This window comes from Diabrotica virgifera, chromosome 6, assembly GCF_917563875.1.
Source record: "Diabrotica virgifera virgifera chromosome 6, PGI_DIABVI_V3a".
Classification (NCBI taxonomy): domain Eukaryota; kingdom Metazoa; phylum Arthropoda; class Insecta; order Coleoptera; family Chrysomelidae; genus Diabrotica; species Diabrotica virgifera.
In genome coordinates, this window is record NC_065448.1 from 130866388 (window position 1) to 130893463 (window position 27076).

The 27076-nt window shown below is 36.2% G+C and overlaps 1 protein-coding gene across 1 annotated transcript; it reads left to right on the forward strand.

Moving 5' to 3' along the window:
• Positions 1–13115: 13115 nt before the first annotated feature.
• Positions 13116–13700, forward strand: LOC126886195 (arginine and glutamate-rich protein 1-A-like). Its single transcript, XM_050653053.1, has one exon. The coding sequence runs from the start codon at positions 13116–13118 to the stop codon at positions 13698–13700; it is 585 nt and encodes a 194-aa protein (XP_050509010.1).
• The last annotated feature ends 13376 nt before the right edge of the window (positions 13701–27076 follow it).

Below are 27076 nucleotides of genomic sequence, written 5' to 3' on the forward strand. Positions count from 1 at the left end.
AAAGATATAACATCTTAAGACTTATAATTCAAGGAAAAATAAAGGATAGGAGAAGTATAGGAAGAAGACGCGTTCCTGGTTAAGGAACCTGAGAGAATGGATTGATTGCAGCTCAAGGCAACTGTTCAGAGCAGCTGCCTCGAAGGTCAAAATAGCCATGATGATTGCCAACTTTTGTCGCGGAAATAGCACTTAAAGAAGAAGAATTTGACACCCAAAAGGTACTTTGGGTAAAACTTGACAGTGTGTACCGTTTTCGAAATATGTTGATTTGAAAATTATGAAGTAATATCGATGCATATATAAAGTAGATAATGATAAATCTCTAATAGGTGTATTTCGATGTTTCCTAAGTTTTCCATGGGAAACCGTCACTTTATTGATTGTTTTCGCGATAAGTTGACAATAATTAAATTTTTGAAACCTTCTAATGCATTTAGATGAATACAGAGACTATCTCCAATATTCCCTGTTTGATGGTTCTCATAGCAACCATTCTGTTACGATGGTTTTTTCATCTTTATAGAGGGGGTCTTGAATCTTCAAAATACATCTCAGTCCAGGACGTCGCCTGACTGAGCTTATTTCAGGATTTATTCTTCGTGCTAAACCAGACTCTCCTCTGTCATCGAGCTCTCCCAAAGCGAAATGGCCGCTGTAAGGCCGACATGACTTCCAAAACACTACTTTTATTCATGAACAGACTATCATCAAGGAGTCCCTTCCCTTTTCCCTGTTTCTTCTTTTTTTGATTCCAGACATTGGTGTTGTGCACGTGCACATACACTGCTATGGCGAGATCAGCGATGCGATGCTATGCTATGCTATGCGTTACATAGCAAGCAATTATTATCTGTGGGTGTTTCCATACAAAGATATGTTTGTAAGCTAGTCGCCACCGTAGTATTTTCTGTGTCGTACGTGACGATTACCCCGATCAGGGAACACAAAATTTTACGAAAACCTATAAAAAAATAAAGGAAGGATGAAAATTTGTGAATAGGTAGTTGAAATTGTCTATTATTATATAATAAAAAGTTTACAATTCTACATCCCCTCCATTTTACAAAAATTGGAAAATACGGGGTGAAAAATATTTTCTCGGGATTGAAAAAATATACGTTCAAAATAGGCCCGGAATTGGATAAAATCACTAATTCTAAGCCACTTTTGTTCTATAGAGTTTTTTCACAAGTCAATATTTTACGAGTTATTTGCGAGTGAATATCGCACCCTCAGTGCAAGACTGCAGTAAGTCAAAATAAGTAAGTTTCGAGATAAAGACGATTTTGTTTATTTTCGTGCTAATATCGGTGAAATAAGACACAAATTTTAAGAAAAATTAACATTTGATTATGATTTTGCATGCTTTTCAGCCTATATTACATTAACCAAAAACAGAAATTTAAATAAAGTAATATTAATACAAAAAAAATTAGGAATTTCAAAGTTAGAACACTTTTGCACGGAAAAAATTGTTAATCACTACACATTTAGTATTAGAATTTCAAAGTTACAACAGTTTTGCACGGAGAAAATTGTAAAAAGTGTAGACACATTTACTTTTACAGTAAAATCTGTGTTACCGGCCACCTGCCAACATCGGCCACCTGTATTACCGGCCAGTTTAAAAATTCCCCAAACGAATTATGTATATCTAGACTACAAAAATTGGCAATACCGGCCACCTTTTCTCCTCTTCTCGTACATCATCTTGTGCCAAAATATTTTTATAAAAACTATGGTGGACTTCTAGTATCATACCCGAATGGCGTAAGTATACCAAATCTTTCTTTTTGGCCATTTGAATTTTTGGCTGTTCTTTGGCCAGTTTTCTGAGAATAGATATTTTTGACCTCTCAGTATTGTCAATACACAAGTTTTATGATAACTGTTTTCCTTTCATGAGAAAAAATACTTTTTGGTCGTAAATAATTAGTCTTAATTTATGTGGTTTTAATCCAATCTAACAAATAAATGGTCAAACGACATCGCACACATCTTATGGAAAATAAATATAATATCACACAAAGGACATAAAATTTACACGAATAGATTGGTCTCGAAAATCTTTGTTTATTGTCTCAGCCGTTATGGTAGGGGAGGAAAGTATGCTAAATATGCAGTCACTCGAGCGCTTTGGAGACCTAGTGGGTTGTGAAGAGTAGGTCTTAAAACTAAAAAAAGTTAAGTAACATTTTCCATTTTAGTGGGCGCTTGCCATTTTTTAATTTAATTTTCCATTTCCAACAATCGTTTTCTCCGATTATAACGCCATCTATGCATAATTCAAAAAAATGTTTCCAATAAAAGTTACTAATTTTTTCGTAAGAAATCCAAATCTGCAATAAAAAATAGGGGCTCCTATTTAAGATTTTAAAGTAACCCCCCACCCCACCTCCATAGGGGGTCGTGTTTGGTGCCATTCGATAGATTTTTTAAAAATATTAAATAAGTGTATTTTACAGTTTTTCGATCTGATGTTCATTTCGCGAAATATCGCGGGATTCGTATTTAAAATATTAAATTTACCCCACACCCCTCTCCGTGGGAAGTCGTGTTTGGTATCATTCGATAGATTTTTAAAAAATATTGAGCGCATATTTTTTAGTTTTTCGATCTGTCATTCATTTCGCGAAATATTCGCTTTTTTCTTGTGAAATTTTGGGACTCACCCATTTCCTTACGCCCGGCTCAAATCGTCATATTTTTGAAATATACACTCTTTTGCATATACTTAACTTACCTTATCTTAATCTGACAATCTCGAGCTTTTTTAAGGATAGATTTTTTTTTCGGGCCCCCCTTAACGAACTCCCCTGTGTTAAGAGCCAATATATGGTAGAGGTACATCTGCAGGATACCAGGTTTCTCTCCATATGATAATCTGACGCGCTCGATTAACTGCAAAAATCCCCGCTTGGGCCCCTACCATTAATGGATTACGTGACGCGCTGTATATTAAAATTAAACACAACAGATATAGATATTAAAATAACAAATATCTAACAAGCATTTGAAAGTTACTAAAGTTTTACAGGGGATAGATATGCATGTTTACAATCGAATTCCATGATTACTTCATTTTCATAAAATGTTGAGTTACTGCAGTCTTGCACTGAGGGTGCGATATGTTAATTTTTAACAAAAAAAAAAAGTTTTTGAACGGTCTTTCGCAAATAAGTCAAAAAGTAAATATTCTAGCCAAAAAAATATTCTTAGTAAAAATATAGCTTATAAAAAATTGAAAAAATAGTGTACACGTGAGGTCTGCAGACCCAGTAGAAGCAGAATTGTAGCTAATGAAATGTAGGTTCTTCTTCGTCAAATTCGAAATCGAATATTTCAATGTGAAATAACCAAAAAAACAGAGCACTTTTCGGGGGAAATTCATTACAACTTTTTTAAAGTGTTAAAAAAAAAGGTTTATTTTTGTTTTTTAAAGAAACTTATAACATTAAAAATAAGTGAGTTATGCTCAAATTATTGTTGGTCCCTTTTATTTTTTGGTACAAAAATCGCGAAAATCACCCCCTAATTAGCTTCCCAAATAAAATTAATCGTTACCGCTTCACAAGTTACTTTACTTATGTATTGTTTATATTATCTATAAGATTCATTGGTTTAAAAATAAGCAATTTTTGAACAAAATTGGGTTCAAAATAAAACATTTTTTTTTAATTTAAAAAAAAATGGAATTGTTCATGGAAATAACTTAAAAATTATTAGTAATAATAAAAATCTTAAAGAGTAATAAAATGTACGTTTTGCTTTTCTCAGTATTTTTGCTTTTTGGTTTTCTTGTTAGACAAAAATTGGTTATGCTACGGCTATTCAAAATTTGACTAAACTCGTGATTAGTTACTCTTTCAAGCCATTTTAACTACAGCTTTTTCAAAAATAAGCACTTTGAACCGATGAAACTTACAAATCATATATAAATAATACATAAGCAAAATAACTTGTGAAGTGGTAATCATCATCATCATCATCATCATCAGTGGCGTTACAGCTCTTTATGAGCCAAAGCCTTCTTCAGAACAATCCTCCATTCGCCCCTGTCTCTGGTAACTCTTCTCCATGCTCTAATTCCAATAGATTTCAAATCATTTTCTAGGTTGTCTTGGTACCTAAGTCTCGTTCTTCCTCTTGTTCGTTGTCCTATCGGTCCTCTTCGGTCAAAAACTTTTCTGACTGACATCTTCCTCTCGCCTGATTACATGACCTATCCATCTAAGCGTACATTCAGACTGGAGCGTAGAAAGAGTGCGAGCAAAGAGCAAAGAGCAAAGCGGAGAAATCAAACTACTACTGGGAAACGGAGGTACACAGAGTGCTAGCAAAGAGCAAAGCTGCGAAACCAAACAAGTTTGATTTCTCCGCTCGCACTCTTTGTTATTTTTCCGAAAAATGAATCTCGATGTCCTGATAGCTGAAGTGTTTCAAAGAAAGCTGTTATTGGATCAGAAAGATTCCCTATTCACATGACGACGATGACTTTTTAAATTTATAACTTTATGCAATTTTATAATTAAATAAATATTATGTAACTTAATAATTATTATTAGTTCTACAGTGTGGCAAAACCAAATGGAATAAATGCATTATTTCGTAAACCGACGACTAAAAAAATCCGGAAACAGGTCGATTTTTATTTTTAAATTATGATTTTTTGGCATTTACATACTAGTGACGTCATCCATCTCGAAGCTGAAATAAAAAATATACATGCGGACCAATGTAAAAAAGGTCATTTCATTGTTGTCATCTTACCGGCGCGGCGTGGGCAATACAAAATAAGATTTACTATTTTATTTGGGCATAAGCCATAATTCGAGTTTGAAATCAAGTTTACTTGACGTTTCGACTTTCTCTTCGGAAATCGTTATCAATATAAAAAAAACATTGATAAATTAAAAATTTAACTTTGTTTCTGGTGAAGCAACGCAGTTGAAACAAGCAGAATTTTATAATTGTCACCGGAAAGCGAAAAAGGTAACGCACAACTTGAAAAAACTTCTTGATTTCTAACATCGTTTCTGGTGAAGCAACGGAGTTGGAACAAGCAGATATATTATAATTGTGTCACCGGAAAGCGAAAAAGGTAATGCACAACTTGGAGCAGCCTATAGTTTTCTAACTTCGTTCTGGTGAAGCAACGGAGTTGGAACAAGCAGATATATTAAAATTGTGTCACCGAAAAGCGAAAAAGGTAACGCACAACTTGGAAGAACCTATAGATTTCCAACTTGGTTTCTGGTGAAGTAACGCAGTTGGAACAAGCAGATATACTATAATTGTGTCACCGGAAAGCGAAATAGGTAGTCCCTGAAAACTATAGGTTCTTTCAAGTTGTGCGTTACCTTTTTCGCTTACCGGTGACACAATTATAATATATCTGCTTGTTCCAACGCCGTTGCTTCACCAGAAACAAAGTTAGAAAACTCTAAACTATAGGTTCTTCCAAGTTATGCGTTACCTTTTTCGCTTCCCCGTGACACAATTATAATATATCTGCTGGTTCCAACTCCGTTGCTTCACCAGAAACGAAGTTAGAAAACTATAGGTTCTTTTAAGTTGTGCGTTACCTTTTTCGCTTCCCCGTGACACAATTATAATACATCTGCTTGTTCCAACTCTGTTGCTTCACCAGAAGCGAAGTTAGAAAACTATAGGTTCTTCCAAGTTGTACGTTACCTTTTTCGCTTTCTGGTGACACAATTACAATATATCTGCTGGTTCCAACTCCGTTGCTTCACCAGAAGCAAAGTTAGAAAACTATAGGTTCTTTCAAGTTGTACGTTACCTTTTTCGCTTTCTGGTGACACAAATACAATATATCTGCTTGTTTCAACTCCGTTGCTTCTCCAGAAGCGAGGTTAGAAAACTATAGGCTTTTTCAAGTTGTGCGTTACCTTTTTCGCTTTCCGTTGACACAATTATAATATATCTGCTTGATCCAACTCTGTTGCTTTACCAGAAACGAAGTTAGAAGTCTATAGGTTCTTCCAAGTTGTGCGTTACCTTTTTCGCTTTCTGGTGACACAATTATAATATATCTGCTTGTTCCAACTCCATTGCTTCACCAGAAACGAAGTTAGAAAACTATAGGTTCTTCCAAGTTGTGCGTTACCTTTTTTGCTCCCCGGTGACACAATTATAATATATCTGCTTGTTCCAACTCAGTTGCTTCACCAGAAGCAAAGTTAGAAAACTATAGGCTTTTCCAAGTTGAGTTGCCTTTTTCGCTTTCCGGTGACACAATTATAATATATCTGCTTGTTTCAACTGCATTGCTTCACTAGAAACAAAGCTAGAAATCTATAGGTTCTTTTAAGTTGTGCGTTACCTTTTTCGCTTTCCGGTGACAATTATATTATTATATCTGCTTTTTCCAACTGTGTTGCTTCACCAGAAACAAAGTTCAATTTTTTATTTATGAATGTTTTTTTTAATATTTACAAATCAGGCGCGCCAAAAACCAACAAACCACTCGCAAACCCGTCCAAATACGTATTGCGAACCATCAAAGCTTTTGTTGAAAAACAAAACACGTACGCCACTTGAAAACACGTACTAATCTGACGAACATACTGCGCGCGAGCGGCTTGCACACCGAGCAGAGCGCATATGTATACCTGCCTTTACGATGAATTCTCTAACATTTTCCGTGAGTTAGGAAGTACCAGGTTTTCAATGAGGAGTTTTCGAAAAAAAAAAAGAAAATAACTTTTCATGACTGCCGAGTGGGAAAGAACTAAACTCTCGTCTCGCGTAACTACCAGCTCCCACTCTGGTTTAGCACTTCTTTGCTCTTTGTTCGTACTCTTTCTTCGCCCCACTCTGAACGTGCACTTTTTGCTCTTTGCTTGTTGCTCTTTGCTCTTTGCTCTTTGCTATTTGCTCTTTGCTCTCACTCTTTCTTCGCTCCGCTCTGAACGTACGCTAAGGCGTGCTACCTTAATGAATTGTACAACATCAGGTTCTCCAAAATTTCTATACAACTCAAAGTTGTAACGCCAGCGCCACAAACCTTGTTGTTTTATGTAAAGTGGTAACGATAAAATTTATTTGTGATGCTAATTAGGGGGTGATTTTTCCGATATTTTTACCAAAAAGTAAAAGAGACCAACAATGTTTTGAGCGTAACTCACTTACTTTTAATGTTATAAGTTTTTTTAAAACACAAAAATAAACCTTTTTTAAACCGAAAGATTAAGTTTTCACTCTAGTGGCATATAAAACAACATAATGCTATTCTACATCCCACCAGAATGAAAACAATGGGAACCTTCTCTGGTTATTCATTTTTTGAAAATTGAAAATGGTTATTCATTTTTTTTTCTTTTTTAAACACTTTAAAAAAGTTTAAATGAAATTTCCCCTAAAAGTGATCAGTTTTTGGGTTATTTTACATTGAAATATTCGATTTGTAATTGGATGAAGAAGAACTTACTTTTCATTAGCTACAACTCTGCTTCTACTGGGTCTACAGACCTCCAACATACATCATTTTTTTTCAGTTTTTTATAACCTATATTTTTGCGTAGAAGATTTTTTTTTGTTTAAGTACTTACTTTTTGAGTTATCTTCGAAAAACCGTCCAAAAACATGTTTTTTTCTGTTAAAAATGAACATATTCACTTGCAAATAACTCGAAAAGTATTGACTTTGGGAAAAAAACCCTATAGAACAAAAGTTGCTTAGAATTAGTCATTTTATCCAATTCCGGGCTTATTTTGAATATATATTTTTCACCTTCGAGAGGGGGGTATTCCCTTCCATTTTTGTAAAATGGAGGGGATGTAGAATTGTAAACTTTTTCTTATATAATAACAGACAATTTCAACTACCTATTCCCAAATTTTCATCCGTCCTTTATTTTTTTTTGGGGGTCAGATTGTTATGTGATCGGGCTAGATGGAAAGAAAACTGAATTATATATTGACGGAAAATTTATTGTTAAAGTACAATATTTTCAAAAAGTGTCTAAATAGAAAACGTAGATGGGTCCATAAAATTAATACACAAAGAGCGACATTTGAAAAGTTTCATCATTTATTTGCTAAACTAATTTTGCGTCCTAATAAATTTCGGATGAGAATAGAGAAATGAATAGAGAAAGGTCGACATTTGGTAAGTTTTTTCATTTTTTCGCTAAAATAATAACTATTATGGCTCCTAAAAAATTTCGAGAACATTTTCGGATGTCTTTAGACACATTAGACTACATTCAGAGAAGTATAACTTAAATTAATAATTATTTATTAATTTTTCCGCATCCAGATCGCTCGTTGGACATGCAACTACTGCCGATGGAATCAAATATTCTTGAAAACCAAACCGAAGCGCATACAAGCCGCTACTAAATAACATAGCATCGCATTGCACTAAATCGCAAGCTATTTGAAAAATGTGCTTAAGATACAAGTGTTTGATATCATCGAATAGCATAGCATCTCATCACTGATTGCACCATATCAGTGTATGTTAACGTGCACTTAATAATTTTACGAATATATTTCAGATAATTTTAAAATCCTTAAAAATACGAAATAATTGATTACGATATTATTTATGGAATGTTAAAATAACAAAAACAGATGATGAATTATTTACCGGCGAATGTAGGGCACACACAAAGATGTGTGTTTTAACGACACAGTGGTTTCTACCAAGTAAGCAATAACGTATCATTATGTATATCATATCTAAACTTGACAGAGAAACGAAAGTAAAAACACACAAACATATCTGTCCAAATAATAAAGAGGACGAGAATATATTTGTACTCTGTTAGGTTTGTTGTTGCCTGAGAGTGTCACCTTGGGTATTATTTAATGGGTACCGTCATCAACTAAGTACGATCCATATTAATCAATAGATTGGGCAACCAATAAAACAGATTGAAGACCTCAAAACTATCAAATTTTGTTACTCCTTAATAATAATCTAACTACAGACTATAACTGTTACAAAAACTTTAACATTTTCGTTTAAAGTGAAAAAATAACTATACTCCATTTAAAACCATGAAGTGTAAATATTTGGTTTAATTGAATTATAAATCAGTCTATAAGTCACAAAACACTTTAAAAGAAAAATATTGTTGGCAAACTAGTTTCCTAAATTATTCATAATTATCTTCATTAATTCAACCATTATCCCGGACCGCCCGGATATACCCATGTTAATGTCCTTGTTTATTATTCCCCTGAACCATGACAATTAAGCGAGGTCGATGTCTACACTTTCGGATTTCTGATCTTAAGTTTTCGATTGTATACGTTAGCAAGTGTTAAATTGGATGAACTGTTAATTAGTTTTAAATGCCTTTTAGTTAATAACTGAGGGGTGCCTCAAAATTTATGAAAGATTTAAATTGAACAGAAACCACTATTTTTTTCTTTATATTGTAAGTTGAATATTGAATCATAAAGTACATAGGATAGGGCTATGTATGGAATAGCACATCAGGCAAATTTGTCTCCACGGCCATGCTGGTACTGGTATATACGTAGGTACTCTTTTGTCGAAATTTTTCATGACTCTTTGGCATTTTGGCTGAATTTCGTTGATGCAGCGTTATATTTCCTCCTTTAATGCACGGGAGCTTATAGGCTTATTGACATAGACATTTGACTTCAAATAACCCCAAAAGATGGAATCTAGTGGAGTTAAATCAAACGATCTAGGGGGCCAATTCTGATCACCGAAACGAGAGATTACACGTCCAAGAAATATCTCATACATTAATTGAATTGTTTCATGGGATGTATAAAATGTGGCACAGTCTTGTTATAACCACATGTCACATACATCCGTATCATCCAGTTTAGGCAGCAAGAACTCTCTTGCCGGCCACTCACAGTATTGTGGTGTCGTTCGACAAGATCGTCGTTGATATTAATTCTGAAGTATTGAAGCAGACAGGCTAGTCTCTCTGTGGTCAAACTTTACGATTTCGTTGGAGGCACGGCCACACATGATCAAATTTTTTGCAAATTAGTCGAGTTCGACAATTAACATTAATAAATCACAGTTACTGCTTGATCAGCCTCATTTTCAAAGAAGTATGGTGCAAAGATGCCTCCAGCCTAAATGCCCAACAGATATAGAACGTCATATTATTTAGCCCATATCAGATATCATATTTAAATTCGATCGAGTATTTATGACATTTTCGTAAATAACATCGCTTGCGTAAAAGAAAACCTATTCACATGATAATTTCAAAATCTTATATATAAAAATCAATTGCTCTTCGTTAGTCTCACTAAAACTCGAGAATGGCTGGACCGATTTGGCTGATTTTGATGTTGAATTTTACATTTAACGTGTTTGATGTTGAAGGTTTACATGGTTTTATATATGTAGTCATTTTAATAGCCACCAAAATTTTTACATCTATATGTATAAAATGCTCTTTTCACAGTGTTTGTTGCCATACTCCTCCGAAACGGTTTGACCAATTTTTATGAAATTTTACACCTATATTCGGCAGGACCGATAATAGGTTTTTATCTATTTTTCATACCCGTACGTCGTAAGGGCGATTGCCCATGACGTCATAATTTTTCTCATAATAATGACGTGAAGAATATGAAATTAAGTAGGTAGACTCCTTGCTACTCCGAGCAGAACCCTACTAATTTTTTTTCTAGCGCAATTGGTGTCCGAAATACAATATCTCAAGCTGTAGAAATATTCTGAGGACAGAAGAAGAACGAGCAACAAATTTCATCGAAAAAAATTGCAACTGTTTAACTTTTGGACTTAAATTGGACAAAATATGAATTTTTTAATTTTTCCAAATTTTGAAAACATATCTCTAAACGGAACTTTTTTTGATTAAACAAAAATATATATTTAAGAATTTCAAATATATTAATAAACAAATTTAAGAATGTAACTGTTACACTACAATTTTATTTTGTTACTCCTAACTCATCATCATCATCATGCAACCTCTTCTGTCCACTGCTGGACATATGTCTCTCCCATTCTTCGCCACTCTTCACGGTTCTGTGCTTCTTGTTGCCATTTCTTGGATATTCGGTTAATGTCGTCCATCCAGCGTGTTCGTGGTCGTCCTATGCTGCGTTTGTCTTCTCTTGGGCGCCAGTCAATTAGTTTTCTGGTCCATCTTGAGTCTTTCAGTCGCGCTATGTGACCTGCCCAATTCCATTTCAGCTTGTCTATACGTTCAACGACATCAGTGATACCTGTTCTTTTCCTTAAGTCTTGGTTCCTTATTTTGTCTTTTTTGGTCACGCCGAGAATCGATCTTTCCATGCGCCTTTGTGCCACTCGCATTTTTAGTGCTGTTGTATTTGTGAGCGTAAGAGTTTCTGCTCCGTATGTCATAATAGGAAGAACGCATTGGTCAAATAATGTCTTCCGTTTCATAACTGTCGGGATGTTGCTCTTAAAGATGTCTCTTAGTGAACCATACGCCGCCCAATCAAGTGTCATTCGTCGTTGAAATTCGCAAGTCTGATTGTCCTTGTCTATCCTGATTTCATGACCGAGATATATGTACTTTTCTGTCAATTCTACCACTTGATTTTGGATGGTTAGGTGTTCGCAGGCTCTCCTGGGATTGTAATTCTACCTCGACGACGGTGGGAGGGCCGAGTAACCGATCGTGGTCCCTAAAAATTGTGAGGGAAGCACGACCGGTGAAACCAAGAACAGTCCCAGCGTCCAGCGACTGTGCACCGGGTGAGCGCCGGACGCCGCCGCTGGACGCTAAAAGGCGTCGCAACTGGGGCGAGCAGTTGCGACGCCTTCGCCTTCAGCAGATGTATAGCACCCTCCAACTTTCCTACGGCTACTCTAATCCCTAAAAGTTAATCTCGTCCACCTCAGCCTTGTGACCGGGGGTCGATAGGGGGCCCCAAAGCACCGTGCGGGGGGCTCCGCCGTCGAACTCCGATCACAAATTTCTATTCGAAAACTTCTTCGACATACCCACTGCGAGTAGCCGTCATGTCTTACCCCACCAATGCACCTTCCCACCACACATCTATTCCAAATCCCACGTAACAGGGGAGGCAGTAGTTACGCGGAAACTCCAGGCATCCTGTGAATACAAACTGCCACTGCGTCCGGAGGCAACCGTGAAAAAAGCCTAGAGGAGTAAACCTCAATAAAACAATCCCCACTATCACGGTGGAAGGCATCGTGCCAAAGATATGAGACATGCGAGGGTTAGAGCATCACAAACGATCCCTTCGGGATACCTGGCGACCTCCCGAAGTAACCAAGCCTTGGCGTGGTAAGGGCGCACTGCCGCGCCTGACGTATAGTACGTCTTAACTCGTGGGAATGTATATGAGTACCAATAAACAAAATCCTGAAGAGACGGAGGTGAGTGAAGACGACCATCGGCGAGACACGGACAATGGAACGGACAATGGAACGGATATGGAAAATGAGAATAGGAAAAAACAGTCGCCCGACGACTTGAAATGGGAAGAAGGAATGAACAGTTTTGAGAGGGAGCTCATAAACCTATTTAACCCGGCACCTGCCACGTGGGGTGCTACCAGCACCCCATAACACATTTTCATCAAATATTTGGTATTTCAAATTTGTTAACCGTCCTGTGCGTCATAGTAGCTTTCAATAATATTATATAGCATAGATCTGTTTGTGTTTGAAGTGGTTATTTAGTGTCATTCTGAAATTGTAGCTCTAAATTCGAATTGGGGTGTCATCATCTGACAGTAAAATTTTTTTATGTTTTTGATAAACAGGTCAGATTTACATTTTTTTATTGTAATAACTGATCTAAATTATTAATATATTCTCTATACTCAATAAATTTTAATTTTTTTAGATATTTTACATCACTTCATTTATTATGGGTTGGTACTTGCTAATTTGCTTATAACACCTTTTTAATTTTATTTTTTAACTTTTATAATATATTAGTAGCTAATAAGTTAATAAAACATGTTTTTTTTATATTCTTGTGTAACTCAACACATTATTTTGTTTATAAACAAGTAGATCACAGAAAATTTTTAAGGGGTGCTGTGAGCACCCCACGTGGCAGTTGATGCCTTGCAAAGCCACGTGGCAGGTGCCGGGTTAAAAAGAAACAGAAGATGAACAGGTCGACTGCTCCAAAACAATCGACTCTAGTAGGGGATGAAATGCTGGAAAACAGTGAAGATGATGACGATGAGATAGGGGAGGAAAGATTCCAAGAGGAAGTGGAAAAAATAGAAAAAGGGTGGCAAAATATTCAGGAGAATATGTTAGCCTCTTTCCTGCTTGATGATGAAACCATGAATAAGAAGAAAAGGAAAGGGGATAGTCTAGAGAGAATAAATGACCTGAAGAGGGAGAGACTCGAAGAGAGTATTAAGTTTCCTAACGAAACCAAACAACAAAAAATAAACAGGAAACTCGAAGAGTTAAATATAAAACTAATAGAGATATTTACTAACCTAAGCGAAGAAAAGGGGGAAAAGGTGGAGATGGACACGGAATTAAAAAAACTGTTAGGGGTCATAAAATCCACCAACAACAAAAAAGAAGACGACAGTATAGCCGAAAAAACACAACAAGAAGTAAAATGCGACCACTGCAAGCTAAAAGTGGAACAAGAAAGACAGAGAGAAGAGCAAGAAAAAATTAAAAGGGCTCTAAACATGGGGGGAGGAAAAAACCTTCATGAGTATATGTAATAGTAAATGGGAGGAGAAAGCATATATAAAGACAAAGTGGGAACAAGGGGGGTTACTATAAACGACCGAGAAGAAAACATGTCTGATAGTAACAAAAAAGGATGCGAAGGACAAGGGGGTAGAAAATATAATAAAGGACGTGGGAGACGACTTGGCAGAAACACTAGAGGAAGTGAACGAGGGAGAAATCAAGTTCCTTGAAAACTTTAGGAGGAAAGAAATTAAAAAAACAATTTGGTACACGTTCGTCGCTGGAATAGAAAAAGAAAGGGGTGGCGATATATATGACCTAGCAGAAAAGGCTATAACCAAAATTAAGAAAGAGATGGATGAAACACCAGAGGTTGTACGGGTCGTAGCCGGTAACGACCTTAACAAGGAGATCATAAGGAAAGCCCTCGAATATGTGGGGCGGAGGGAAAATATCTCATGGGAGATGATAGTAAGAGGGAAGGAATTCGAGGCAGAGAAGAAGGCAGAACAAGAAGAAGCCCTCCTTATAAAGATGGGAGGCAAAAAATATAAGAAGTTCTTAACGAAATGAGAGAAAAAATCGACATTGGAAAGATCGGTCTACAAGTGGACAAGTTAAAAAGAACGAATGGGGGAGATCTACTTGTAAAGTTAAAGGGAAGAGGGGCTGTGGAGAAGTTGAGGGCTGAGCTGGACAGCAAAATGAACGGTATGGACACGGCAATCAGAAGAAAAGAGACATTCTTCACGATTACTAGGTTGGACCCCGGGGTTGGTGAAGAAACTCTAAAGGAAATGATAAAGAGCTACACAGGCGTTCCTGAGAGAGAGATATATGTTAAGGCTCTACGAACGAACAGATATGGGGAGCAGGTAGCTACGACAGCCGTACGCCCCTCCAGAGCGGAAGAGCTGAGGAGGTACAGCTCAATAAAAATGGGATGGGTCGTGTGTCCAATAATGGAGAGCCACAACCCAGTTAGGTGTTTTAAGTGCCTAAAGTTTGGGCACAACACTTACGATTGCAAGGAAGAGAGCAGGGCGGCGTGCTGCTACAATTGTCTCCAAACGGGACATACAGTTGCAAGCTGCGGTAATAAACCGTACTGCTCTGTATGCAAAGAAGAAGGGCATAGGATGGACAGGATTGCCTGTCCGTCGTACCGAGCCCTTGTATACGGCAGGGGAGGAGAGGGGAACCCCTAAAACACGCAAAACAAACTTAAAATGGACTGCTCGGAAAACGAAGGTGGGCCCATATACAGCCCACCTAGGTCTTATTTTATATCTATAAAATTTATTTTATTTACTTTATCTGTTTTACTTATTTTATTTTATTTTATTATTTCGATTTTACTAAACCACTTTTATTTATTGAATTCTTTTACTTTTACATATTTTATCTATATACCGTATCTGTTTATTTTATTTATATTAATTTATTTATTTATTTTAGCTTTTATGCTTTTTAAATTTTTCGAAAGACGTGAGTCCGACGCAGAAACGACCTCTGGGAACTGAACCAAAGTGGACCTCAAGGATCAACCTGGTATACGGATATTGCAGGTGAACGTGGCAGGGCACGCCGAGCTCACGACCTTGTTCACGCAAAAGCCTGCAATCTAGAAATAGACTTGCTAATCGTCCCGGAACCAAACAAAAAAATAACATCAGCCGGTGGTTGGTTCCAGGATAATCGGAAGAATGTGGCGGTGCTCTTTAGAAATAGGGGTTTGGGAGCGCGTGGTATTGTCAGGGGAGGAAATCATATCCTCATCAAACTGAGGGTTTTCAGCCTGCTGGCATGCTACGTGTCCCCAAACATCCCTATGATAAGGTACAAAGCAATCGTAAACGAAATAATGAGCGCCGCCACGAACGAAAAAGAAGTGCTGATCGCCGGGGACATTAACGCGAAATCGAGGTTGTGGTGTGCCCCCATAAACGACAGAAAGGGGGAAATATGGAATGAGTGGATAGCCCAGGCTGGCCTACAAGTATTAAACAATAACAAACCAACATTTGTAAGAGGGGTCAGCCGAACACACATTGATATTACGTTCGCGATTGAAGGGCTATCCAGGAGAGTGCACGACTGGGATGTCCTTGACTATCAGTTATTCACCTACCACCGGTAAATACAATACGAAATAAAGGTTAAAGAGGGAATAAGGCGGCCGATGGGACACAGGGAAATTTACTTCAACAAAACCACGTACCTATCGGAGGTCAGAAAGGTAAATGAAGAAGAGATTTCTGACCTTGGCCAACTGAGAAGAGCACTGGAAAGTGCAGCAAAGGTGGCCACCGTGAAGAGAAAGGATATTAAAAAATCCCTCTACTGGTGGACGGATGAGATAGAAAGTCTACGGGAGAGATGCCTCAGAGCTCGAAGGAATTATACGAGAAGCCAGGGCAGCCTCGAGCTTAAGGAAATATATAAAGATCTAAAGAAACGTTAAACAAAAAAATAAGACAAGAGAAAAAAGAAAAGTGGCAGGCCCTGATAAAAGCATTGGACGAAGATATATGGGGCGATGCGTACAAGATCACTATGAAGACGCTGAAAATAATCGCCCCATATAGACTCGACGAAGACCAGCGGATGGAATCAGCTGAGCTCCTCTTTCCTACCAAGGATCATCAAAATTTCGTCAAGATATTTCCAACGATGGTAGGGGAGTTCACGGAAGATGAAGTAAGAACCGCTGGTCAGGAGATGAAGACAAGGAAAGCTCCCGGCCCTGACGGGCTGCCACCAGAGGCAATAAAAATAATAGCAACGGAGAAACCAGGTTTGATCAGAAGAATATAAAACAACCTACTGCAGAAGCAAGAGTTTCCCAGGGACTTAAAGGAGGCGAACTTAGTTCTACTCCTAAAGCCTGGGAAACCCCCCGATTCAGCAGCCTCTCATCGGCCAATATGCCTTCTGGACTGCCTTGGTAAGTTCTACGAAGGGCTTATCAAGAAGAGGCTGGAAGGCGTGTTGGAAGATCAGAGAGTGTTATCAAATCAACAATATGGATTTCGAAAAGGTAAATCGACAGTCGACGCCGCGACCTGGATAAGGGACGCGGCTAAAGCAAGTAAAAAAATATGGGTGGTCCTTGTTCTGTTGGACATAAAAAATGCTTTTAATTCAGCAAACTGGGGTCTCATAGTAGACCGAATAGTAGAATTTGGGGCTCCAGAGTATGTGTCCAACATAATAAAGGACTACCTATCTGAAATAACCGTATGCATATCGAAGAAAAAGAAAAAAGAGATGACCGCGGGAGTACCCCAGGGGTCAGTCCTGGGACCCCTACTTTGTAATATATTATACAACGGGGTACTAGAAGTAAACAAGCAGAGAGGAGTAAGAGCGATTGCATACGCGGACGATCTAGCCTTACTGGTCGAAGACGACATGAATAGGGGAATAATGCAAAAAGTCAATGAAGCAATACAGAAGACCGCGGATTGGATAGAGAGAAATGATCTAAAGCTAGCAGTAGAGAAAACAGAAGCCATTATCTTGAGGGGACCAAGAAAGAGAGATGACATAATATTCGAATACAAAGGCTCCATAATAAGACCCCAAAAGACGGTTAAGTACCTTGGAATTATTTTCGACGACAAGCTTAAATTCGGACAGCACGTACAAGAAGCATGTCGGAAGGCAGAAGAAAGGACCTTTACACTAAATAAATTTATGCCAAATATAGGGGGTCCTGGATCTCAGAAGAGAATGGTAATGGCACAATCCGTCTTATCCATAGTTTTATACGGAGCTCCAGTGTGGCACGAAGTCCTTCGAATGAAAAAATATAAAGACGTGCTTCTAAGGACGCAGAGGAAACCTCTGATCAGGGTGTGCAGCGCGTACAGAACCGTATCAACAATTGCCTTACAGGTGGTGGCTGGGTCTGTCCCGGTGCACATCCTGGCCAGAGAAAGAGTCCGAATGTTCCAGAGGGGCAACGGGGCAATAGGTTCAGGTCCATAAGAAAGGAAAAGAAGTCTAGAGATGTGGCAGAGGGAATGAGCAGCCGAAGTCGAGAAGGCCGCCTGGACGAGATCCCTGATTCCAGATGTGGTGAGGTGGTACGAGTGTCGGCATCGGCGCGTCAGCTACTATTTAACACAATTTTTGACGGGACATGGATCGTTCAGGAAATTTACTCATCGCATAGGGAAAACCGTGGACGATCTATGCCCTGAGTGTGGGTAGTGGATGATGCGCAGCATGTCGTCTTCGTGTGCCCTGCATATCAGGCCGGGCGTGCCGAGCTGCAGCTGGAACTGGGATCCCCTCTAGGCGAGCCTCACGAGCTAATTGATAAAGCTATCAATAGCAAGAGAGACTTCGACCTGATCATTGCTTTCGTCACGAAGACAATGAAGCACAAAGAGGAGAAAGAGAGGCGACTACAAGCGGGATGACCGTCTATTTATTTATTTTTATCGTTTTTTATTTTTTTGTGTCGTAGAGGGCAGCCAGTGGGGGGAGGATCCTTTACATCCAACCTACGCTGTCTGTCTTATTTTAATTAGTTTTATTATTTATTTATTTTATCTTGTTTTTACTTATTTTTTATTTTTTATAATCAATTACTCAAATTTTGTTACTCAAGTGTGTTGCGTGGTGTAAGCGGTAGTCAGCAGGGGGAGGACTTTTTACATCTGATCCATGCTGATTGCCTTGTATTGTTTTGTTTTGTTTACCTTCTGTTTTGTCTTGTTATTTAGTCTGTTTTTGTCTTGTCTCAGGTAGTGGGGGAGGACCTTTACACCCAACCTCACTGACTGCTTACTTTTAACTGTAGAATGAATGGGTATGGGTGTGAGTACGAATTGATGAAAGCACGAATACTTGGAGTTGCTCTTAACTTTCGACTGGTATCCTCTTGCTAGTTCGTGTTGGATTGGGGGCACCCCGGTCGCCACACCTGCACATGGGCTGCACGGGACGGTCGTCTTCACCGACCGGTCTTTGTGCGGGCTGTATGCGGGGCGGGGCGGGGCGGACGGGAGGCCACTTAATCTACGGAACGCACGCAGAGAGTGCCCGGGGGAGTTATGAGTAAGGTCGACGGGTCAGACATGCTCGCCAAGAGCGGTTCCAGACCTGTCGGCTGGAGGAAGAGGAGGTGAGTTTAGTCGGTAGGCGGATTCGGCACGGTGAAGCGTGACGGACTGAATCCGACACACCTGGGACACCTTCCCAGACGGTCTTTTCAAGATTTTCACCTCCCAAAAAAAAGGTGTTAGCTGGGAACTAAATTTGTCATAAATTTGGACTTACTTATGTTCATTTTTAGACCTATTCTTGAAGATACGTTTTCTAATTCTAGTAGCATTTGTTGTGCTTCACCCAGATCTTCAGTACTATATCGTCGGCAAAACGCAGATGATTAAGCATTTCTCCATCTATTTTTATTCCTCTATTTTCCCAATTTAGCATTTTAAAGGCGTATTCGAGGACCGCTATAAATAATTTAGGTAAGAGAGTGTCGCCCTCTCTCACACCTCGCTTGATATGTATTTTTCTGGTAGTATCATGTAGTTTTACACGCATTGTGGCGTTTTGGTATAATGTTTGCACTAACTTTGTAAGCTGGTAATCTATTCTACTATTGTTCAGAGCAGTTATAATGCTGTATAATTCCACAGTGTCGAAGGCTTTATGAAAGTCTACGAATATAAGTACCAGTGGTCTGTTATATTCTATCGACTTTTCTATTAAGGTTTTTACTGTTTGTAGGTGATCGTTTGTTCCAAATTTTGAGCGGAATCCAGCTTGTTCTCGGGGTTGGTGGAAATCTAACTTTTTTTCTAGTCTTGTCATAATTATTCGGGTAAACATTTTATAGACGTGGTTCAATAAGCTGATTGGTCTACAGTTTTATAGGTGCGCCTTATCTAATTTCTTGTGTAGTAAAATTGTTACTGCATTGTTCCATGATTCCGGTATGCAACAATCTGTTAGACAAAGGTTAAACAAAATTTTTATTTGGTTGAGAAGGGCACGTCCACCCATCTTTACAGCTTCTATTACGACACCATCTTCTCCTGGCGCTTTATTGTTTTTCATCTTTTTCCTACTCCTAACTAAAATTTACTAAATACTTCAAACGTCATGTTACTTTAGTCAATTTGTACTCTACGAGCTCCATAGTAGGAAAGTTTTGGGGTAGTTCTGATTTCTTTCATTATATATGTATTTTGGGTTGCTGAATCCAAATACCGGGCTCCAATCTCGAAAACTATTAACTTTAAGTAAATGGTCTGTTAACACAAATTAAAGTACTTAAAATTCTCTACAAACATCACTATTTACTTTTTTTTGCAGACGAACCGTTCGGTCTAAAGTGCAAGTTGAAAATTGGCAATTTTTAACGGTCTCGGCAAAACCCACTTTTTACATTCCAAAACTTTATTTTTTATTAGAATGCTGTCATTTGATAAATTTCTCCTAGTTTCTGTACAAATAATAAATGTTAGTTCATATGGTATGTCTCTTGTGGCAGCTTCCATGAATCCATTCCATCCTAAAATACCGAGAATGTCTCTGCTTTTCTCTTAGAGCCACAGAAGATCAGGCACAGATGGAGTCACAGTTTCAGTTGGTGTGAACATTCCCTTCGGATCTGTTATCTTGATTTCTGATAAACCTTGAGGTTTTGTTCTTTCAAAATGTATTAGTTGAACAGCTCCCTTACTTCCATAAAGATCAGGCTCGGGTTTAGTTTTTAACCGAGGAATGGATTGGTTAGGAGCCACTGCATATTTTGGTGCAATACAAGAAATTTCACCCATGACGTGAAAAGTGTGGTATCCGTGGATTTTATGTACATTAAAATCAGTGTTATCGTACAAGTGCTGTGTAAAGCACGGCAGTTCAATATTCTGCGGATCGCCTTCGATTGCTGACACTTCCAGACAAGCAACGCGCTTGCTCAAAGTCTTGTAGCGGCAGTAAGGCCCAGATAATTGATCTCACCATTCCTAGCAAGGTTGGCCGTTTTCTCTACAAAAAGTTTGGCTCAAGAAAATAGGTTGATGTAGTTTCCTCTGGGGTTTAGTTCATCCTATACAGAAGCTGTTCGCCTGGAAGTGTCAGCATTCGCAGGCGATTCGCAGAAAATTGACCCGCCGTGCTTTACACAGCAGGTGTAGGATAACGCTGATTTTAACGTACATACAATCGACGAATACCACACTTTTCACGTCATAGGTGGTGTTTCTTGTATTGCACCACAACATGCAGTAGCTCCTAACCAATCCATTCCTCGGTTAAAAACGAAAGTCGCGCCTGATGATTATGAAAGTCAGGAAGCTGTTCAACTAATTCATTTTAAAAGGACAAAACCTGAAGGTTTATTAGAAGTCAAGATAACAGATCCGAAGGAAATGTTCACACCAACTGAAACTGTGACTTCATCTGTGCCTGATCTTCTGTGGCTCTATGGGAAAAGCAGAGACATTCCCGGCCTCTTAGGATGAAATGGATTCATGGAAGCTGCCAAAAGAGACATACCATATTATGAACTAACATTTATTATTTGTGCAGAAAACTAGGAGAAATTTATCAAATGACAGCATTCTAATAAAAAATTAAGTTTTGGAATGTAAAAAGTGGGTTTTCCCGAGACCGTTAAAAATTGGCAATTTTTAATTTGCATTTTAATCCAAACAGTTCGTCTGAAAAAAAAGTAAATACTGATGTTTGTAGAGAATTTTAAGTACTTTAATTTCTGTTAACAGACCATTTACTGAAAGTTAATAATTTTCGAGATTTAAGCAAAAAAGCAAAAAAGCAGAAATTTTACGATTTTTTCGCGATTTTTTCAATGCTCCGTCACAAAATTTTGTCCGCAAACCTCATATTCGGATTCAGCAGCCCAAAATACATATAAAATGGAAGAAATCAGAACTACCCCAAAACTTTCCTAGTCAAAACACAATTTTATTGAATTAGGTATGTGTAATTAATTGAAAAAACCTCATTCATATCGAGCATTATTTGTTTATTAATTACGAATTCCTTTTGTTTATTTTAAGTGTATTTTATGCAAAAGTTTAGCTTTTTTTTTATTTATTGAGGCAGTACGAATTCTGCCGGATCAGCTAGTGTGCAATATTTTTGTTCGTTCTAAAACTGACATGAAATGTCATAATTTGCCACCTCTTGTCAATAACTAAAATGTCACGTTTTATTCCATGCGGTAAAGCCTATTTCTGTCTCGCCTATTTGTTTCTTTCCTGAGAACAAATTATTTTTCTTACTGGAGTGCCAATCAATGAATTTTGCATACGCTCGCTCCTACATATCTTCTTAGATCTTGAAGGCAATATTTTCAACGAAGCCTCTTTTGCGGTTTCTACTAATTCTGGCGACGTGCAGCAAAATGAGGAATAAATGTCCAGTTCTCTCAGATATTGCTAGATTTTGCTAAACATTGACTACACTTTGACCCATTTTTTTTTTATTTTAGTAGGTACCTAGGCAACGTCAACGACTGTCCTGATTATTTCTTGATATTCTAACGCCCGGTTTCCGAAAGGATGATCATCTCAAAAATTATATAATCGACGATTAACAATAGATTAAATGCGTCAGAAACGTCAACCAAACTAGTTTTAACAACAGTCGATCACCTGACAAAAGATTAATCGTTAGTTAACAGCCGATCATGAGTGTTTTGAGTCTCCGAAAAGTCGATTAACCAGTTTCGCTTGTCAAACGGCGGTAAAAATGGACTGTTACCTAATCTGCGACTATCCGTCGATTAACGGACTGTTTTTTTTTAGTTTTTTAATTACTGTAATTAAAAATACCTGGAAAAAATTGTCAAATAACACATATATAAATGATATAAATCATATTATTCAATAAAAATAAGATTTTTTTATGGAAGAAATAATTTAAAATATTTATTTAACTTGCAGAACATGGATATATCGGACATTTTTTATATTTGATTATATAATTTATATTTTTTTTCTTTTAAAAATGTAAGATAGCAAGGATGCTAGACTCATAGAGCTATTTTTTGAGATTCCATAGCTCTAAAAAGCAGAACATAATGATTATAGCGATGTAAATAAGAGGGAAAACGTGTGAGAAATTATAGCAGCTAACTTTGAAGACAATAAAACAGCCGGTAAATAAATTAAAAATAATTATAAAAGTGAATATATAGACCAAAAATAAGAATACGATTATAAAATATTATAGATCATAAATAAACTGTTTTATATCCCCAACTCTCGTCACATTACCTAGCCTCATTTTTAAAATGCTCTCGTTCAATTCTTGCTCCAAACAAAAGTGACAGTAGGTAAGAGAGAATGCACCTTTAGAATCTAAAGATACAAGTTTGGATTTAGAGGTTAATATAATTGAAATTTTGAAGGATAACAGCCAATTGTGACAGTATCGCTACCAAATCGTATGTCAGATCATCGATTACATGATCTATGATCATGCAATTTTACAATAATTGGCGTTTGAGAAACCCATCACAGGTTAACAGTTGATCAAATCTGACAGCCGATTAGATGATCGGAGATTTGAATAACGTTTCGGAAACTGGCTGTATGTATTTTATTTTTTACGGCAAAATTGTTGAAACTTCTGGTGTTTATGGCGAGTATACAAATATTTTATTATATATATATATATATTTCATGAAAACTTTAGATTATATCTATTTTTTGTAAATTTTATTTATTAAAAAAATCATTAGCATATTTATTGCAGCTCTAGTATCACCTCACTTTATATACTTAACAGGAAAATTCCACAGAGATGTAGTTTCTAGAAAAAGGAAAGCATAATGTGAAATGAACTTTAAATTAGTGCTAATTCTGACAGAACGCTGCTGAAATTAGATTAGTTTCTGGTATGAGCTCACGTTTTATTATTTTTCCTCGCCTGTCACTGACAAGTAAGAGAAGTGGAAAATACGAAAAATAATTGGTTAAAGATAAATTTCAAAAATTATCTTTACTTATTCCAAATTCACGAGTTATTTGTGGTGACGAGATCTAATAATCCAGAGTCGGGTATCTGATACTACAGAGTGTCTACGAAAGCTGGATACATATGGAAACTTTTCAAGGAAAACTTTTGGTTTATAAATTCGCAAAATCTGTTCGTTCGTGCGTTGCCGCTCCTACAAAATTTAGAGGTCACCTAGTAATGGATAGCTATGTAGTTTTGTCTTCTGAAGCCAAATCTGAAAACGGCATTTCGGTATCTCTAACCGTCTTCGAGATATCCGACCTCAAAATAGTCATTGTGACGTCACAATCCTTCAAATATTTATTTATATCTTCCGACACAGCTAAACGTCAACACAACTTGTTTTCGTTTGACGCATCTAAACGTCAACATAAAATTGAAACGTCAAATAAATAAAATTTATTTATTTATGTTAATGTAGTGTTAAGTTACAGTTCACTATTTTCAACGAACATTTTGTTTATTTTGTATTTATGTATATTTTCAATAAAATACTTTAAATATTAATTTTCTGGCAAATATTTATAAAAATAAATATAAATATGATATTGTCCTTTTCATGATCATTTTTCAGTGCGTCACAAATGATAGGAAAAAGGGTAAGTCCGTGATAATACACATTTATGACATTTATTCTAATATGACATTTTAGTTAAATCTGACAGTTGTCACATTTTAATTTCAATTTAGAATAAAAACAAATCAAATGTGTTTCTTGCATTTATAAAATGGTATTTTCTTTGATTTGTATAGTCTTATAAATTATACAGATTATATTTGTAATATTATTATCTAATTACAATTTTTTTTTTAATTATGGCGCCATCTATCGACAACTAGAATAATCACAGAACTAGAAGTAATCACCGACGTGCCTTTTTTTTCTGTCATATACAATTGAATACGTTAGAAAGAAATCGAAAAACTGTGACGCACTGAAAGATGATCATGAGAAAAAGAATATATCCGCTTAACCAACACCACATTCGGATGGCTTCGGCTATAAACGCCTGTAGTCGCAATCATCACGGCCTGCCAGAGATGCTTGTTTTATTTGAGCTGTCTACTTAATGATATAAATATAATATTATGTAGTACATATATTACACTTATGTAATATTATAGTATAGCGTGTCTACTTAAGTTGGATATATATTATGAGAAACTTTTTTATTTTTAATTTTACGAAAAATGTTATTAGTCATAAAAAGTTCTGTATGGCCTAAAACTGAATATTCAACCATCAGATATCAAATATTATCTATATTATACGAGGTATGTCAAAAAATATGAAGTTCAATCAAGATTAAAGTATCTTTATTTTTCACAATATTGAAAATTGTTATTATAAAAAGTTGTTTAGAGTTAAAAACTATGTTCTAATATATGAAATTACGTGTATATCCTTCTAATGAAAAAAATATTTAAAATGTCTCTCAAATTACCGATACCAATATCATTTTCAGATATAACTCTTTTATTATTTATTTTACGAAAAAAAGTTATTCTTCATAAAATCTGCATGGTCTAAAATCTAAGATGCAAACATCATATATCAAATTTTATCAATTTTATTCGAGGTATGTCAAAAAATATGAATTTCGCTCGAAAATAAAGTACTTTTATAGTTCACAATATTTAAATTAGAAGGATATACGCGCATATTAAAACATAGCTTTTAATACTAAACAACTTTTCATAATAGAAATTTTCCATATTATAAATTTGTTGTTGTTTATTTGGGTTTATATAACTGCGGACACTAAAATAAATTTAAATACCTAAATTAAAAAAGTTCTCGTTATGATAATGCTCGCATTATCAGCTTGTTTATTATTAATTTGACAAAAAAACTTATTCTTTAGAAAAAGTTCTGCTTGGTCTCAAACCGTAAATCAAATTGTCAGATATCAAATTTTGTTCATCTTGTACGAGGTATGTCAAAATAGTTGAAATTCACAATATCAATATTAGACCAGGCCGCATCTGTAAAAATATTAGTACATTTGGACGTTGAGAGGTGACTGAAATTTTTTTGCAGAAATTGCTTGAAAATAAATCAAATAATAATATTTGAGTTATCCTCCCTCTCAAAAAGGTCCGGAACATTGTTTAAATAATCAAAATGTCAAAAAATGAAGGAGAAATTCGATTTTTTTCTTCGTTTTTTTATTATAACTTTGAAAGTATTCATTTTCGAGAAAAGTTGTACTAACATAAAAGTTGCGTAATTAAATTTCCTACAATATAGAATTGGTCAGGATTTAAAAAATAGTCACCCTTGTCGCAAAATAGCAAAAATTGCGAAAAAAACATACAAAAACAAGTATTCGCATTTTACGTTTTTCAACCATTTATGCTACACTTAGGACCTTTATATTTCATTCAGAAAAACTTTATGATACAGTAACACAATACTGTAAATTTCATTAAGATCAGTTCAATAGATTTTGCAAAAGAAATTTTGCAATCCAGCTTTCGCAAAAAAAATTAATTTCTTCAAAATGTTACAGGACTGAAAATAAAGCAGATTGCACGTTGAAATTTTTTTTGCATATAGAAGTTTACTATACCTTTTATTTGCAATTTTGCAAAATTAAAATCAATTAACTACCACGGCGTCAGGATTTTTTTTTAAATAAACATTAATTATTGGTGCTACGCGCAGGACAGCGGATAGTTTGCTCTTATTGGGCATTCCACTGACCTTTGATAATGATTGATACATTTTAATTTTTATTACATTTCGGTATAAATAAATAAATTTGTTTATTGCAAAATAAAAACACATACTCTATCCTTTGAAATAACACTTTTATTAGCAAAAACTTTATTGTTCATATATTTGAACTTAGAGAATAAAAGTTTATCATTTTTAAACATATGCAATTGTTTAAACAATATTTCACAAACAATAATAAAATTAGTTTGATTTTTGTGGAATTAAAATATTAAAATACAACAAAATATAGAGTAAGAAAATAATATATTAGATAAAGATTGGAAGAAATTTTGCTGGAAATCAACTTGTGTGAATCGAACACCGCTGTCCTGCGCGTAGCACCAAAAATTAATGTTTATTTAAAAAATTTCCTGGCGCCGGGGTAATTAATCAATTTAAATTTTGCAAATTGCAAATGAAAGGAACAGTACACTTCTATTAGCAAAAAAAAAATTCAACTTGCTATCTGCTTTATTTTCAGTCCTGTAACATTTTGAAAAAATGAATTTTTTTTGCGAAAGCTGGATTCCAAAATTTATTTTGCAAAATATGTTGAACCGATCTTAATGAAATTTACAGTATTGTTTTACTGTATCATAACGTTTTTCTGGGTGAAACATGAAGGTCGTAAGAAACGTAAAATGCGAATACTTGTTTTTGTATGGT